Raw genomic sequence first — 19,469 nt, forward strand, 5'->3', positions numbered from 1 at the left:
GGATATACATTTAATAACAAATTTTTCTATATATAACTGATAATTTTCCTAATTTTTAACAATTTGCCTATTTTTGGCTATTTTTGGAATAAACAAAAAATAAAGGATTTTTTTTTATAAATGTATTGTGAGCAAAACAGTGTAATTTTAGTATCATTGATATATTATTAAAGTTTTTGTGTATAATATTTAATTTTTATATGTTCAGTTTTTAGTTTAATTGGAAAGTTTTAGAAATTTTGTTTGTCATTTTTATATATATATTTTTTGAATGTCTATAGTTTTTATTCGTTTTTATTTATTAGTTTTATTTTAGTACTTCAATTTAAACTAAATGAAAAGAAGAAATGTTACCAGCTGAAATAAAAGAAAAACATTTTTTAACACTGTATTTTGTTTTATTTCATTTCAAGTAATAATGAAAATGTCTTATGGTTTTAATTTAAGTTTTAGTAAACAACTAAATCAACTTAAATACATTTTAAAAATTAAGATGAAGCAGCAGTTTTTGCTTACAGAATTTTAGACCAACACTGTTCAGCTACAATACATAATTACCTTAATTATCAAATATATTAACTATCGCAATCAATATTAACTTGGCCAATTTAGAATAAAACAGTGAGTGCACATAATGTTAAGTACAATTTAAATATTTTAAAGAAGATAAAGTAGTGTACCTTTCATTTGGTATTGGTACTTCCTGTAGTTCCATCATTAACCCCTAGGAGACCACAAACCTCAGTTAGGAAACCCTGCTCTAGAATACCACACTATTTTGTATGTGGGTGGGTCTTAAGTGAAAAGTGGGTGTTACAAACCACTGAAAATTAAGAGAAATTTGTGACATCAGTCAAAAAGGCAAGTCTTTTTAGAGGCGGAGAGCAAGTTATGTTTTGTTAAAATATTAAGACAAACATTTATTCGGAATAGCGTGCACTCACGAATCGTGCACCGTGACACCAAAAACGTGCATTGAGAAGGTCGATTGGGTCAAATTTGATTTCACATCGACTTTAAGGAATAACCCATCCAAAAATGGAAAATTAATTTACTCACTTTCATGTCATTCCAAACCTGTATGACCTTCTTTCCTCTTTTTTGGAACATGAAAGATGATATTTTGAAGAATAATGGTTTCGGTACCATTGACTTCCAAAGTACGATAAAAAATACTAATGAAAGTCAATGGGACACAAAACTGGTTAGAAATATTCTTCAAATATTTCTTACTCAAAATATCTTCTTCTGTGTTCAGCAGAAAAAAAAATGTAAACAAGTTTGTAAAAACATGAGGGTAAATAAATATTTAGTTTTTTATTTTTGGCCGAAAATTTCCCTTTAAACTGATTTGGCGAAGATTGACACTTTCACAAATCGTTACAATTTATCGTCTTTATAGTAGAATATTTTCAAAACATCCTAATGTAAACAATTTTTAGCATGCAGAAGTTGGTGGCAGTGAAGGCAACATGAGAAAAATCATCAAGAGGGCAAAGGGCACGAGACGCCATTGGTCCCGTCACTGGTTTTAAATCTTAGCAACCTGGTTCAAAACTGAGGGATATATACAGCTGGCTGTTCACCACAGATTTACAAACACTCACACTGACAGAAACAGGCCGTAGAATGCTTATAGTTGATAACTACATGTGCAGATAAAAACAAGCTTGTCTGGAAGAGAACAAAACTCATCTTATTTCATCCCCATCAACTCTAGTCCTCTCAAGTGTACCAGCTTACTTCCTTCCATGCCCCATCGCCCTGCTGAAAAGACTAGCGTAGCAGCTAGTTTTAGATGTTGTGATGCGTAACTTGCTCACCTAGACCACTTTAACAAGCTGTTTCACTACCAAAAGCTTCACAAACTAGGTTTTGCTGGTGGACCTACGCTGGTCTTTTCAGCAGGGCATCCAGCTTCTTTTACATACTCTTCCTGTCTTTCTCTCTCCCCGTCTCACTGCTGGTCGTCTCCGAGCATGTCAAACAGCGCCTGCAGCAGCCGGTCGTCTCTGTGTCTGTACGGTTGGGCTCTGTAGAAGTTGTCGCTGTAGTCACTGAACAGGCCGTTCTCGGAGCCCCTGTAGCGGTTTAGCTGGTCGAGGGCCTGGTACAGCTTCTGCGGGGGGATCCTCTGGGGCTGAACGGTCTTGGGAGGAGCCGGAGGAACTGCCAGAGCGTGCTGAGGAACTGCCGGGGTTTGCCTGTTGAAGGCCGACTGGAGGAGACGCAGCAGGGCCAGATTGGCAGTGGAGGAGCCTGGAGCTTCTGCGTTTTTTTCAGGGACGCCGATTGAAGCAGCAGACGGGAGTGAGTCTGGGACCACTGCACTTGACATTTCAGGCTTGTGAGCTGGAGTCGGAGCTTCCTGCTGGTCAGAGAGACAGGAAATTGAGATAAGAGTGGAAGAATTGCTAAATGCTTATTTCTAGCAGGTAGAAGTTGATGTTTAGCCAGAGATTGTAACTTTAACCCTCAATTTAGCATCTGCAGTCTTTAGTTACAATTAAAAGCACCAATATCTTTTTTGTTTCTCTAGAACATATGCATAGTACTTGGATCAACCTGAAACTGCATTTTTTTAATACTATATAGATATATAAAGTATGTGATTTTTTTTATTTAATCAATGACAGAAATAACTGTCAGAATTTATTCCTGATTTCAAGACTAAAAAAGGCAGTTCCCCTATATAGTTAACTCCAGAATACACTTAAAATAAGAATAAATAAATAAATAAATATGTATAATACATTTTATATATAATTATAACAATTATTAAATATGTAGATTTTTTTTATAAATATTTATTATATATTTATTTTATTATGTAATTATTTTATTTATTTACAATGTATATATTTCATTATGTTAGTATATACACATTTATTATACATATATTTAATATTATACATATACATAATAAATGTAAAATACACTATTGCTTTGAATAAATTTATATTTATTTAATATAATATAGAAAAATAGTTTATATATAAATATATACAGGTATATATACAAATTTGTTATATAAATGTAAATGTAAAACAAATTGACAGCTGAAGCTCAACAGACAATGACCTATAATTAAAAAAAGAAATTTGCTCTACAGTCACTGTATAATTTGCACATTAACATTTTCCAAAGTTTGACTCCTGTTCTGACCTTGATCATGTCTTCCATCGGTTCCACTCCTCTGCGATCGTTTTGTACAGCATTGTAGGGCGTGTAAACCCTCGCCTTCTTCATGTGCTCTGGCTTCTCAGACGTCCCATGCAAAATCAACTTCCAGCTGATAATCTGACCCTCATTCTCCATCCGTCCAGACTGTTTGCAAAAGAGAGAAGGAAATAGATTGTGATAAGCAGGCGCTTCATGTGCATTTAATATTTATTTGCAGAGATGCTTTTGTATACCGTATCTGTAATCTTCAGGGTCCAAGTGCCGGTGGGGTTTTCTCCCCAGGTGTGCACAGACATGAAGGCCCAGTTTCGGAAACCATTGGATGATGTGTCCCTCTCTCTCTCCGCCAGCAGGACTGTGGTGGTACCTAACGGGACAAACCCAAAAATCAGTATTCTCATTCATAAACATGCACATTGTAGCGTGTTTAAGTGTATTTCTGTCTCACCTGATGGAGACGTCAGCGTAATGTGTAGGTCTCCTCTACGTGTGTACTCAATGCTGACCTCCACCTGCACATGCTCCAAAGATACAACAGAATTTGCCTGTCCTGCGCAGGCCTTAGTGGGGATCTCAATAGATATCTCACCTGCAGCCTTCAATGGTCTGTAAACAAAAAAAAAAAAAAAAAAGAGTATTTATTAAAAGTCTGTGAACACAGTTAAATACATTTTTTGTGGCAAATAGTTGTTCATGAAGCTCAACAGGTGTTAGCAATGACAAGATTCACAGGAAATACACAGGCAATGTTTGGAATGGGATACTACTGTAAAGTTTGGAGTAAATGTTTTTTTTTAAGAAATTTGTATTTTTACCCAGCAAGGATGCTTTAAATTGATCAAATAACAGTAAAGTTCAAATTAATGTTTTTGCACTTTCTAATCAAAGAATCCTTTAAAAATGATTTATGGTTTCCACAAAAATATTAAGCAGCTGCTGTTTTTAACATTGATAATATTAAGAAATGTTTCTTGAGCACCAAATCAGCATATTAGAATGATGTCTGAAGGATCATGTGACACTGGAGACTGGAGTAATGATGCTGAAAATTCAGCTTTGCTGTCAAAGGAATAAATTAAATTTTAAGACTTATTCAAGTAGAAATTTTTTTTTTAAATTGTAATAATATTTCAAAATATTATTTTACTGTATTTATCAAATAAATGTAGTATTTATGAGCAATAAAAATTCTTATTTACCCCAAAATTGGGGGTTGCAGTTTTACTTCATTTTTGTGTAAAAATGTCTCAATTTGAGCGATATGAGCTGTAACCCTGCAGATTACTTTGAAAGTCACAGACTTTGCATCAATCAAGTGCCATGGTGAAAATGCACACTAAATGCTAAAACAAGTGCTCATGGATGCATGGACAGATAAAGCTGATAGCCTATTCAGTGCCCCACTCACTCATTTTACAATGCTTTCAATAAGCAACAGCAAATACCAAAAAAAAAAAAAAAGATGAAAAAATGTGCATGATTGTGTGGCATGCTATAAACAACATTACAATGTGTGTCGTGACATTTGCATTACTAGGATTATTTTAGATCCAGGGAAATGAAACATCTGTTCAGGTGCCCTTCTTCCAGCTGAGCTTAGTCTGAACACTAAAGCCGCACAATCTCTAAAAGTTTATGACGTAAATGCAGGAGGAAAAACAATTCAAGAGCTTTGGCTATTGAGTAAAAATGGATTCCAGTTCCAAATTCCCAAAATATACCTTCATTTGAATTACAAAAGCAGTCGTAAAGAACAATCAGATGGGCCTAAAAGCACGCGCACACTCACTGGATCTGTTGAAATAATGTGGCTATTAATGAATCACCATAGCGGAGCGCAGTAACAGATGGCAGGAGATCAGGGTGGCTTTGTCTTCCATGTGTGAGGTGCTACACCACAGCCTTGTTTCTGCTGTAAAAAGCCAAATTTGTGTTTTTATCCTAATATCAGGAAGCAAACTCTACCTTGGTTGAAACGTCTCATCTCTAACGATGCACTGTCTCTTCTCCGGAACGTGCTTCCAGACTTTGGGATCGGCCAGATCTACTAGGGCTTTGGCATTCAGGAGACCAAACCCAAACCGACTGTTGACCATCAAACCAGCTCCATTCCTTTTCCAGCCTGGGTTATTGGCCAGGGGATCAAACTCAGACGTCCAAACCACTAGGTGCTGAAGGTCTCGCCAGGTCAGATCAGGACTAGGGTGGAGAGCAAGAAAGTACACCCACATTTTTATTCAAATGGAAATCACTTCTTGTAAGAACTGATGTAAAACCAATGTAATCCTACAAAAAATATAACATACAAATTGCAAGATGTTTGACATACTTTTGCTCCAAAGCCAGTGCAAATATCCCAGCAGCCAATGGGGCAGATGCAGACGTGCCAGTGTGCGTCTCTGTGCATTCATTGTGCAAATCGGCACTAGTCTGCAAGACAATAAGTGAAAAGATAAAATGTCAACACAACAAAACCCAATAGAGAACAAGAAAACACACCAACCAAAAGGACTCAAAGCTGTCAGACAATCTATTTTATTGCTCTCCAAATTATATTTTATTAACAAAGTTCGGGAGGAGCACATCAGATAATTAATTAGTCTAATTAACACAAGAGGAATGCACTCAAGTTAATCGATGCAGGGATAAATACAGCTGACCTCCATTCACTTGATGGTTAATCAGCATCCCTCCACCGCCCCTTCTCCACTCAAGAGGTTACCAATAGAGTTCTCACCACACTATGGAGGGGGGTATTCTGGGTTCGGGCCATTCCCGAGCTCAGAGCCCTTCCCCAGGACAGCACGCCAACTAGAGCCCTGCACGGGCCTCAAATTTAGGCCCTAGCCCGGCCCTGGCCCGAGACGCTCAGGCCCTAGCCCGGCCCGTGTCCGACAGCTTATCAGAATTACAGACCCGAGTCCGACCCGAGCCTATCTTTTTTTTCCCTTCTCCCAAAACAGCTTATACTACTGTTTCGGCTATTAAAATAGTTCAGTTTTGTGTGTAATGGCAAAATTATTATATATTATATATTATATATATTATATATATATTTTTTTTATTAAGTTAATTTAGAAAAACGTTTGGAGTTTTTTTGTTCGTTAAATAGCCTATAAGTTTTTTTTTTTTTTTTTAAAGCAATGACCAAGCGGCCAGCTGCATGAGCTGATCATAGCCTATGTTTGATCAATTTAGCCTTCTCATATCATCATGACTTGCCTAAAATAAAATCTATAGATATACTAAAACCGTTCAAGCATATAACAATGTTTAAACGTTAAACCTGCACTATAATAATAATGTGCGCTATATCTAAGTTTGTGCGGAGAGTAGAAGCTAAAGCGCGCTCTGCAGGACATGGAGATACCAGCACAAACATTGTTTTCAGTGGAAACAAATTAAAATAGCCTACGCCGTCTTTTTTTGTTTGTTTGTTTGTTTTTTTTGATAAGGGTAAGAGTAATACATCATTCGGACCTGTAAAGGGTCTACATGTATTTGTGTGCACTCACAATACCAACAAAAGGTAGTTCTTTTATAAAACAAAGAAAACAAACATGATGTGCTTTCTGCCGTCTGGTCTTGAACAGGAGCGCTTCACAAAAATGAACCGAAGCTGAGCGAATACATGCCTCACAGACATGATAAATATATCTATAGAAAGCTTTAAATGATCACTTAACGAAATAAAAAAATTGAAAAAAAAACTCTTAATCATAATCAATAAAGATGCATTTCTCTCTAAAGGCGCGTCTAATGAGGAGACGGCGAGTCAGGATTAGCAACTTCATCCTTGCGACACAGACTCAGAAAACATTAGTTTATTAGTAAATAATTCAAATATCTCCTTACTATTTCCCGCAGACACATTCATGGTTATGTTTGCTGGGGGTTTGAAGCAAGCTTTAGCCTATTGTGTGCATTTGAACGCTGCTGCGGGACACTAAACACCATCGAGCTGCTCTCAGTTGCGGCACGGTCTCGTGTTGTTTCCACCAGCACTGCAATTTTTAATCGATGGATGTCTACAATATAAAAATAAGGAGAAACCCAAAATAGGCCCGAGGCCCGGCCTGCGTCTGAACTATGACTGGAAATTGGCCCGAAGCCCGGCCCTAGAGGCGTAAAAAAAGTTGGTGCCCATCGGGCCTGGGCCGAAATGCAGGGCTCTAACGCCAACTACGCATTACTATACTCGCCAAATACGCATTACCTTACTCGTGCTAAATATATATAAGTGTGAACTCGTGAAGGAGACATTTAGTCATTCGACACAAAGGAAACCAAAATTGAGATCATAACAGCAAGAACATGTATAACCGAAGCAAAGGAGACTTACAATTCTCTGGTCAGTGTAGTCTCCGCTGCTGTAGGCAGTGGCCAGCGTAGAGGAGCATTTCTCAGCGTACCAGGGAGACAAACCCTGTTGGGATGCACTGCTGATGGAGATGGTGTACAGACTGTCTGTATATCCATCACAATCACAGTTGTCACCCTGACGACCACCGTTACCAGACGCCCAGACGAAAATGGAGCCCTTTCCACCACGACCCTAGAATAAAACAATTATATGGAGATTATAATGGGTTTGTGTTAAGAGTTACACAGCATAAGTACAATGTATTAGCTGGGTGGCTAGGGTGTTAGGGTCCTCTGGATGGTTGTTAAATTGTTGTTAGGTTGTACTGGGTGGCTGCTAGATGGTTGCTAGTGTGTTCTTGGTTGTTGCTAGGGTGGTGATCATTGCTAGGGTCTTGCACTAGATGGTTGATAGTTAATAATGCGTATCTTGCTAATATGATCTTAATGGTTGTTAAGTGGTTGCAAGGTTGTTCTAGATGGTTGCTAGTGTATTCTGGATGATTGTTAGGTGGTTTCCATATAGCGGAACTGATTCCCACACTTCTCACCTTCTGGATACCATACTCAAAAGCTTTCTGGGCCAGACGCCCGGGCCCCTCCACAGTCTTCCCGTCATCGTTAGGGCCCCAGCTAGCACTGTAGATGTCCACGTGATCAGGGTTAAAACCAATGGAACTTGCTTCAATGGCATCTGTCACGATTCCATCCAGCATTCGTATCCCTACAGATGATAGGCACAAAAGAGGACCTTTGCTGAAACGTCAAAACAATTTTCAAGTGTTTGAATGCTGCTGATTAAATGCATCCCATAATCTGTGATGCTGCATGATGTTATGACTCACTAAAGCTTATATGTCCAAGTGGACATGGACAGATTGTGTACGTGCATGACCGGTTGTACGGGTAAATGCTGTTATATAAATCACACTACAAATAACAGTCAAACCAGAGCATTTAAGAAACAAAAAGTGAACAAACACAGCTTGACAACACACACCTCCCACTTTGGAGTTGTAGGCCACTCCGACACCACATTTGTTGTTGTCTGCTTGCATGGCAATCTCTCCAGCACATCTGGTCCCATGCCTGAGGACATACAGCGGAGAACAGGGTTACAATTCAGTTTCATTCAAATTAAATAAAGCCAGCATGTTCAAAATTCATTATATCTACATTTGTAGACCAACACTGATATGCAACAGTGGTTGCCAGGACATCAGTATGTGGTTACTAATGTCGCCTTAGTGGTTTATAGGGCATTACTACATGCTTACAAGTTCTGGTGGTTGTAAGGGTCTTACTTGCTAGGATGTAGGATGTTCGTGGTAGTTGCTAGATGTTGCTAGGGTGTTCTAGGTGGTTGCTTTGGTGATGTTAGATGGACAGGGGTTCTGGATGAACTGGGTCATTGCTAGGTGGTTGCTAGTTTGTTCTGGGCGTAGTTATGATGCTCTGAGTGGTTTCTAGATTGTTGCTTGTGTGTTCTGGAATGTTGCTATAGTGTTCTAGGTGGTTGGTATATGGTTTTTGTTGGTTGCTAGGTTCAAGATTCAAGATTTTTATTTGTCACATACACAATTATACAGGGTATAACCAGCAGTGAAATGTAGGTATTTCACTGTGATTGCTATTGTGTTCTGAATGGTTTCTGGATTGTTAGGGTGTTTATGGATGTTGCTAGGAGTGGTTGCTGGACTGTTGCTAATGTATTCTGGATGGTTGTTATATGGTTTCTAGGGTGATAGTTGCTAGGATGGTGATTGCTAGGTGTTCTGGATGGTTGCTAGGTGGCTGCTATTGTTTTCTTGGCGGTTGCTAAATGTTACTAGGATGTTTTGGGTGGTTGCTAGGGTGGTTCTAGTTGGACAGCAATTCTGAACGGACTGGGCTGTTGCTATTGCTGAATATGAGCAATAGTAATAATGTTGCTAGTCTTCTCATTCAGCGCTAATAAATGTAAAAAATATAGAGGAAAATTGTACTCAGTGACTGATGTCAAATATTAGACAAACAATGGATAACTGTTAGATAACATTACATTTAGCATGGAGTCATTTGCTAAAAATTATTATAGTTGTGCTTGATCTTGAAAACTGTTAATGATTATTTGTTTCCCTCCTTCACAATAACCATCATCTGTTGATGAATTCTACACAGTACAAACAATGATAGCAAACCACCTTAAGCACAGCTGACCAAATAATATGCTGACATGGGCGGGCGAGAGGATAAGTGAGCTTGCGTGTGTCTATTCATAAAAGTGTGTGTGCATAATTATAAGTGTTTGTTTGTGTATGTGGGTGTGTGCGCGCGTGTGTACAGAAGCACTATAGCTGGCACAGTATGAGTCATCCACTGGCATAGCCTGAGAGAGACACACAACCACACGGAGAAAGAATAATGACTGTTTCTATTTCCACGTCCACTTATTCTTCTGTTGCAAAGCTTCATTCTCACCAGGACTGTCAATTTAATGTGTTGATTTAATTATTAAATAAGGCAAAAAGAAATAAATGCAATTACGTATGCTCCCTGACCTGTATACAAATGTAAACTTCTTCTGTTTGACACATTTCCTAAGGCACTTATGACGTAAGACACTGAAAAACAACAATGCAACTGGCAAAGATGTCAATCTGCAGCCAAAAACACTGCGGATGAACTATATATATTTATATAAATAAATAAATGTTAACAATTATTATACATATTTAATTTAAAATACAGTTTTTTTATATTATTATTTTAAATTATTTCTTTATTTATTTTAATTTAAGATTTAATTAATTATTTGCTTTTCATTTTACAACCCCCCTGCAGTTCCTACACAAACCCCGGTTTGAGAAACCCCAGTGTGATCTAATGTTTAATGCATAAGTAATCCAAAAGTGGTCTGATTATATTGCCTAAAACATGGACGATTTCATTATCATTTAATTTGTAATCATTAATGGACTACAATTTGAAAGTTATCTACCTAGCACTGTATATAAACAATATAATTAAACAATATAATTATTTCATTTTTGAAATGTCTATATTATGGTTTCCTTTGGCACAATAATTTAAAATGGGATTAATCTGATTAATTAAATTTCAACAATTGCATAAAAATAATTGTAAAAAATCTGGTTATCTATGTAGGCATTTTGATTACAACTTGTAACCAATTAAACGCTCAAAGCCAGATTTGATTTCTTTCTGGACTTCTATTTGTAATTTTGAGCCACATAAACGTGGATGGGTTCTGATCCTCTTATGTAAGACAGCATGAGTGATGTGTGTACTACTGAAATGGATTACACTCGTTCCCTGATGGAGAACAGACCTTCTCAGATCAGACCTACTGACACTGTCAGCTCTTCTTTCATAGCAGCTTAAAGATGGAAAGCAATGGCAGTCTGGTCTAATTCTCTCTGAACAGATTTAGTATGATGTTAAATAAATCTGCTAATCTCTTTAAAGAGGACAGAAAAGAACTATGCCAGTCCGAAGCTTGTAACACTCTCCAGTCAGTTTCGTTATCGCTGTATGCGGTGCTTAACATAATTGAAAGGCTAAAGGCTTTGAAAAATCTGTCCTTGTGTTTTTCAAGTGTGGATCAGTGCTCTTGAGATTTTCTGTCCATTCATCTAGAGAAAGTATAGAGTATAGAGATTCATTCACTCACTTGTTTTCATTGGTGGAGTCGTATCTGGGAAAGGGATCTGGATCATTGTCATTAAAATCATAGCTAGCAGCAGGATCCTATACAGTGAGGAGAAAGAATAAATCAGGATTGCGGAAAAACTATTTCTATAGCATACACAGAATAAATAACAGTAGTATCGGTATGTGGCAATCAGATGTGTTTTTATAGGAAGGGAGAAGAATAGAATCGTTCAGAATAGGAAAGTAGCATACTACTCTTACTATTTCTTAAAAAAAAATAGACAAAAACACAATATATTATTTCCAGGGATCATAACTGGACAGTGAGCTATGCTGTGTTTACACAGAGTCAGAATTACTGTAATTGATTTCTTTTTTTTTTTACTGTCCACACCCTGGACTCATCTTTCTTTAGAAGAAATTCTTCTTTCTCATAGTATAGAAATCCAACTAAGCGCTCATTAAAAAAAAACAAAAAACAAAATCTTAATTCCATGTTTTTGCACTCTGGCTCCACTGCCCTACTTTTTCAAATGCAATCTTTTTTTTGTCTTTTGTAGTGTCTTGCACGACACTACATTTTTAAAAAGATCAAATAATTTTTTTTTTTTTTTCCTTTTTCTGCATCCAGCGCTTTTAAATGCAAAAACGTGTTGTGTGTGAATTGGCCTAAAAGCGTAACATTTTTTGGGATGAATGCTACCAAACAGAATACGGTGTCGGTTAACTTTGTAATTATGAAAATTCCAAAATGGTGTGAACGTAGCAATGTAATGAGGTCATGTGACACAGTTTGCAGCAGAATTATTATAGTTAACTAAAACTAAAACCATAAAAACCCTTTCTCTCGGTGGCCGAGAGAGCTCAATGCACTGCAACTTCAGAAAACACATGCAAATAGACAAAGCACCAGCAAATCAAGAAAACATCTTCATCAGTTTGACAGCAGGTGGTTCAAATGCTCACAACACAACCAAATAAATTTTATTTGCAGTGCGTTTCTTTTTTTGGTTGTGTTGTGAGCATTTGCAGCGTGTGTGTTGTCAAATTGAGGAAGTTGTTTTCTTTATTTGCAGGTGTTTTATCTATTTGCAGCGCGTTGAGCTCTCTCGGCCACCGTGCTTTTTGGTTACTTGTAATAAAATAAACATTAACTGTGAAAACGTTCAAATGAAAACAAAAAAAATACAGAAATAAAAACTAATGCAAAATATTAAAACTATATTTCGACTGTAATATCTATAATATCTCAATAACACTGGTTTACGGTTTCATAATGCATTCTCTTTTACAAAAAAATAAATAAAAAACAGAAAGCGTGATGCAGAAAGCTGTATTAGACTCCAAACACAGCTAGTTAATGTTTTTATGCTTAATATCTTGATAGTTTATGCTATTTTTTTTTTTTTTTATTCATTTGTTGCATTTATAATTACATGCTTTTTTCTAAAATGTTTTTTAGAAATAAAATCATGTGTTTAACACTTTTTACAATATGTTTTTTATTAAATAAACCTACATAAAAAAATGAATTTATGCTAATAAAAATTTATTATTATTAACAAGTTTTTTGTGTTTATTTCTCAGAGAAGTGTGTGCGTGCACACATGTGAGTCAACTGCAACATCATCGGCAACATCAGTCACATACGGGTCTCCACGCGATTTAAGGCTTACTTTTTGTAAGACTGCTGTTTGTAAACAAGCCAACAGCTGAGCAAAGGCTGATGCTACTCAAATGCTACCCAATGTACTCAAATGCTAATTGGAGACAGATGTTTGATGTTATCCTGTGATTTATGAGTCATCTCTATTGCAAAAAAAGGGATGCTAGGCTCATTGCAGTCTTATGTAAATGCCACACATTCAGAGTGAATTTTTAAATAGCTTTGAATGAGCGAGTGGGATTGTTTGTTTGTGACCTTCTGTACTGGAGGCCTTCATTAAATGGCTTTGCACTCCTCTAGCCTTGGTAGGTGTCACTATGGATAATCCTCTGCACGGCTGAGGGGTCGGCGTTGCTATGGTAACAACAGCGGATGGTGATCGAGTAGGCATTTCCAATGATGACACACTTACATAGTTAGGGTAAATGTCAGTGTGGTTCCACTCGAGGCCGTCATCCAGCACAGTGATGACCACTCCTTTGCCCGTAATGCCCTTCTTCCAGACCGGGATCACATGCAGATCCAGTTTGGGGAGGGATGATGACGTCCGGGTGTCTTGCTGGAGGGGAGGATGAGGAAAGACAGTTTAAGTGAATATGTGAGTAATCCAGGGTCATATACATGAGTACCGCTCAACACTCTCAGGTACTCTCAACCTCTTCATGAAGACAAGCTTTTGTATGACTCAACCACTGACCCTTCCAACAAAAGCTGTTTGTCTGAAAATGAAAGCTGGCGATGTAATCACTCATGCTGACCTTTTGGTTTGTGGAGACTATTTTCAGTCCAGACTAGAGCATGAGGGGATAATTCACACTGTTGAGTGGCTAGTTTATAAAATTCAGCTAACTTGAGTTGTGTGAAATGTATTAGCTGAGGGGTTTCCATCTAATTAGTGTAACTATTTTAATTGGATTACTAGGAATTTGTTTTATTTTGGTGAAGTGAATATTTTGACTTTGTTCAATCAAATGACTCATTCAGATTCATTCATTGATTTATTGAATTTCTGTATGTGAAGTTGGTCATAAGAAAGTTTATTTTCGAGTATTATGAGTGAGTCAGTGAATCATTCATGTAGATTTGTTAAATTTGTACTGCTCTAAGAAATGTTATGTCTATATATCTAAAAGTATTTAAGCACCACTGACAAGCAGATCTTTTTTTGTCCTCAATTTGTTCAATTTAGCATGGCAGTCCAATTCTGCCACATCAGAAAAAAAAAAAATTCATGATTTATGACATACAAATATAATTATGACGCAAAAGTCATATTTATGAAATAAAATCACAATTATGAAATGTTCAGAAATTCAGAAGTCACAATTATGAGATAATTTTTTTTAAATTAAAACATAAAACATAAGAAAAAGATTTACCAGTGCATTATTTATAACATAAAAAGTCACAATGACCTAAAAGTCATACGAGATTACAATTATTCATTATTATGAAATTTTCTGAATTTCAGAAATATGAGATAAAATGAAATTGAGATAAAAAGACGAAATAATGACATTAAAACATATATGAGGATATTATGAGTCATAATTATTATACTAAGTCCAAATTATGAGAAGTCAGAATTATCAAGCATCAAATCATGAGATGTCCAAATACTGAGAAAAAAGTTGAAATTATGACAAAGTCTTTTAAAAAACTTTTTATGTTATAATTATAACTTTGCAGCATTATGATTTACACATTACACATTATGATTTATTTAAAAAAAAATGAATGTAAATGAGATAAATGTGCTTTCATAACTTCTGCCTCATTAAATTAAAGAAAGAAAAGACAAAACAAAACAATAATAGCCTAAATAAGTCACTGTAACTTTAAGCTTCAGTCATGCCACACGTGTCCCATTATTTCTGTTTGTTCACAACACAGATATCTAGTTCAGTTTGTACAGACTTAAAACACCTACTCAATCAGAAAAGGGGCATATTCACTCGTCCTATAAAGCCTAGACTATTTTTTCCATGCTACAATTAGTCTTTGAAGGCTGGATAAAGCTATTAAAAGTGCTATTTTACAAATCAGTGGATGTAAAATAATGAAAAGTGATTTGTTCACTAAAAAGATATGTTCACATTATTGTTTACATGCAAAACACAACTAGTGTGTATGTAATTATATATAGCGTATGTAGCAATGTAACAAGGCTGCCTGGGGCATAAAAGTGGTAGGAAAAAAGGACAAAAAGAAGAAAGAGATCTGTGATCTGCTCACAAATTAAGCATAGGCGCTGCAGTAACATTACCATGAAGCATGACTCATAGCTGAGGTTTGACTCCAGAAAGGCTGGAGGGGGAGGGGGAGTAAAAGAGACGACCCACCGCACATGACGGCTATGCCACATAGCACAATCACGACCAGCGTAACCTCAAGAGGGCTGACGACACGTACACGTCACTGATCTACCACCTTCATAGCACCTCTAAGTGAGTCAAGTTTTATTGGGCATCTCAGATATCGGCAGGTGCATAAACTCTCTAACGTGATCATTGCTTCTAAGGAGATTGAGTCAAACACAGTGATACATCAAAAAATGTTCAGTGTATCCAGTACCACACAGATAAATTATTAATAAAACCACACAGCGTTCTCCATACAGAAGGAACGGAAGCATATGAGTCATCTCGTTAATTGAATTATCAGCAGTCCTCCATAAATCCATATCCTTCTTTTCTATCTACCCTTTCATCTCACAAGATTGAACGTCATTCTTTCTTTCCCTTTTTAACCACCTGCCTTCACTGCCTCATCGCTCACATTGACCAATAGAGCGCAACAGCGGCCGCCCACTTTTCAGCAGCCTTGGATAAAGTAGTTTTTCTGTTCATTTAAAAAATGTTGCAATAAAGAGTTATAAGACACAACAACCAACTCCAAGATGGAACAAAATATTACAAACTTTGATTTGAAGCAAACATAATAACAGGCGACTATGATATAAACTATGCATCCATTAAATCAATGCAAATTATATAATAGAATGCATATAAATATAATAATTAGTCAAATACAAAAATATATTTTATAAAACTGTTTTATGAAATACATTTTTTTATGAAATTTTATTTAAAAATTATGAATTTGTGTGTTTATATATATATATATATATATTTTTTTTTTTTTTTTTTTTTCACTAAAATGCAATTCATGTCATTTCTGCCAATATTCACTTTTATGTTAGTCTAATGCGTTAAATATGAACAAACGGAGACGCCGACATCATCTAATAAGCTAAATTCAGCAACACAGAGTTTAAAATAAAACCGGGCAGGAACTTCATGAGCAATTAGGTTAAGAGGTGGCGGCGCTCACACAAACATGCTCCAAACATGAATAAAGAGGTTTAGAAACAGCACACTTGCTGAAGCAAAAAGAACAAAAGGTCACTGCCGGTTCATGCCACCGCTAAATTGAATTTTAGAATAAAAAGTTTGTTCAAAAAATTAATCCCTCAGTCGGAAATGCAAATGGAAGTTTTCAATTTGATTAGAGTTACTTACTATATAAACCATGAGCTGTGTGATCCATATTAGAGGTAGCTGAATCCTTCCCATCTGTGACTGTACGGAAGCCATTCTCTGACATTAAGAGCTTGGCTTCCATAAAATAAACCCATCAATCGATTGTGTTTCAATAAATTGGTACTAATGTGTGATTGGCTCTTCTGTTGCTTGGGATTAAAATCTAATTTTTGTTTAGCCATACTATGATCTCTGAAAGCTTAAAAACAATGGGTTCAACTGCACATAGTGCCAAAGTCCAGAGAAACAACTGACCCAGTAATGAAGGCCTACAGACAGGAAATGTAATACATCATCCCAGAGAGGATTGTTGCAATGGCTTTTACAACACTTACAGGAAAATCTAAAATAAAGCCGTTGTACATATTAATGGATTTTGTCCAATGGTTTTGTTACCAGAAAATTTTACACATTAAAATTTTAAGTTTAACATACTGAGATCACTAAGGATTTTAAGCAATGATATTATATAGAAGTAAACAAATGAATATGATTTCAACTTCTGCCAGATGACTGAAGGTTGGAATACACGACATGACTTTTGCCCAAATGTATAGTCTGAACAAGTTGTTGCTAGTTGCTGAAAATCAGAGCCAGTCTGCAGATTTTATTTAAAAAAATGGCATAGTGTATGATGGTCACAGACTCTGATTTTTTAGTTTCAGACTATCACTCCATCCAATTGATGGATATCAGACATGTTCGATATTTTGAGCCGATTTTAGAACACATTGTTTTCATTTGTCACGCGTCCTCCGGCAATGAGTCACGTGTTTCTGCGTAAGTTTGTTGTGTTCGGAAAGACTAGAAGGTCTGGTAGTGTGTGATATTCAGTCTTTTAGTATATAATGCTTAGTTTTTCTCTGTAACTATTTACAAAGTCGGCAACTGTATGATGCCTGGTGTTTTCCAATCTTTTCAAGGTGTGTAGTGTATTCCAGCCTTGTGAATTTGTAAATTCACATTTTGAAAGAAAAAAAAAATTGTGACATCGATTGTGACATTCACAACGCTTAACTGGATGAGTTGTTCATCCAGTCATCCAGGTGGTAAAAATATATTTTTTGAAATTGTAAATAACATGATTATTGGAGTATGTTTTACAAGAAAATACTATTTAAGTCTTTCGGTCATTCTACAGACTTTCTTCCAAATATCATGTTTAATTCAGTGTGTCTTGCCATGTCTTTGTAATTATATGTGAAATTTGATAGCAAAATTTGCTTTCCCACACCATTTTTTTGAAGTGAAGTACATGGTCTTGCATTTGCCTTTTGACATTCAAATTATTTATCTTAGTTGGTTCAGTTGGTTTAGAACGTCTTAAAAAAAAGCTATGGGGAAAATTAATTGGAAAAAAAAAAAATTGTGAATGCCACTTTTGACAAAGTAAAGCGGTTGAGACTCACCAGATACCACTGTTGGTTCCACATAGGGTCGTCGAAGAGTTTGTCCACCAAGCAGTCCTTACATTCGGCCCCCAGCGGGGCACGTTTGGCCCTCCGTTTCTCATACTGCTGTTCAGCCCAAGAGACCTATGGAAGAAGCCACAGGTGCCCATACAGCAACATATATTTTTGAATATCTCCGTGGGGGTTTTGAATAAATGCACATTTTATTATTACGTACTGAACACAGAATGAATGGGTTAGGAAAAATCTCATACCCTGTCATCTTCCGACAGACGTTTGGTGATATGATCCGCACTTCTTTTGGTCCTGCTAGGGTGACTGTGCCGCTTGAATAAATAATGGTTTTCCAGCGCCCCAATCTGCAGACAAATGAGAGAGAACTAACTGAAGAGATCGGTTCATATTTGGAGCTAAATTAAGCCTGGTCATAATGACGCAGTTCCCATCTGTCTGGTCTAGTCGGCCTGAAGCTATTTCACAAAAAATATTTTTAACAGAATTACTAGGTCTGTCAGCTAATTTACAGTTGTTTTTCCTTAATTTTCTATTCAATGAAATAAAACATTCTCATAAGAGAACTATACGACACAACAGGTGGATGTTTACTCATATAAAAGTTGACACATATCTGATTAGCAGGTAAAAAACTGAAAAAACTGAACTGCCTTATGGAGTTTATAGAGAAAAGGTGGATTCAGATGTCAGATCAAACATAGATATATGAAAAATAATAAGTATCCTAGTTGCAAAACACATTCAACATCACTCAGCAAACATTTCACAGTATTATAGATAAGAAAATGTCCAAGGCAACTGATTAATCGCGTTTTTTCACGATCTGGCAAAGCAACAGTGTTGCTATGAATAAATGCATTACACAACCACATCAACACACAATTTAATTCACCACAGATGCAAAGCAGAGCCAGATGTGTGTGAGACAAGTGTTTTACCCTACACGGAGGAAAAACACAGTGTTGGTGTGACTTACCTGTCGGACTAATTTGTATCCGAGCTCGTCGGCGATGGATCGGGCATTGTCGTATCCTCCTGGAATCTCCACCGCCCATTCGTTCAGATACTGTCTGTCCACAGCTGAGGACACCAGCGCGCAGAACAGAGCAAGAACACTGCACAGCAACATTGGACGACATCTTTCTTCCATTTCAAATCAATTACAACCACTTAAAAATGATCTGGATGACCACGATGGATACAAAACAGTTAAATAGAAGTTAATAAATAAATACAGAAACACGTAAACACAATAAATGTCTTCCTTGCTAAACGCTATATTCTCCTGTTAATTCTGATGCAGTGTGAGCGAGTAATTGAACGCGCATGGAGAGCCACCAATGAGAGAGTCGTGGAAGGGGAAGGGATGTTTACACGTCAAATTACGAACCGCTCTGACGTCAATTTCTACCTGGGGTAGGATGCTCGGATCCCGGGGGAGTCGGGCGGGGTGAATTGCGCATGGAAGAGGAGGGCAATCTTTCTCTATAAATAGCCGACGAGCATTTTTACACTTAGAAATTGAGCAGGAATGGAAGCTTTTGTTGAAACCCTTCGAGAACTGGGTTAGATTTTATCATCTCGTTGTATATACATCTGTTCAAATCAATATCTCGTTGGCCTCATTACCCTTAG

The 19,469-nt window shown here is 36.7% G+C and overlaps 1 protein-coding gene across 2 annotated transcripts; it reads right to left on the reverse strand.

The window, feature by feature from the left end:
* Positions 1-1,325: 1,325 nt before the first annotated feature.
* Positions 1,326-19,185, reverse strand: LOC306862812 (neuroendocrine convertase 1-like; the record flags this gene model as incomplete). Of its 2 annotated transcripts, none has more annotated exons than XM_079405822.1 (14): positions 18,811-19,185; positions 18,074-18,178; positions 17,817-17,942; positions 13,278-13,424; positions 11,219-11,295; positions 8,546-8,634; positions 8,097-8,269; positions 7,526-7,738; positions 5,513-5,613; positions 5,149-5,382; positions 3,632-3,789; positions 3,417-3,550; positions 3,166-3,327; positions 1,326-2,371 (listed from the first exon to the last, which is right to left on the reverse strand). In XM_079405822.1, the coding sequence occupies exons 1-14, from the start codon at positions 18,982-18,984 to the stop codon at positions 1,958-1,960; spliced, it is 2,307 nt and encodes a 768-aa protein (XP_079261948.1). In that variant the 5' UTR covers positions 18,985-19,185. The 2 variants fall into 2 exon arrangements, with proteins under 2 accessions (XP_079261948.1, XP_079261947.1); XM_079405821.1 differs by having other exon boundaries at positions 1,958-2,368; positions 18,811-18,999.
* Positions 19,186-19,469: the final 284 nt, after the last annotated feature.

The sequence above is a fragment of the Barbus barbus genome (genome assembly GCF_936440315.1).
Source record: "Barbus barbus genome assembly, chromosome: 43".
NCBI lineage: Eukaryota > Metazoa > Chordata > Actinopteri > Cypriniformes > Cyprinidae > Barbus > Barbus barbus.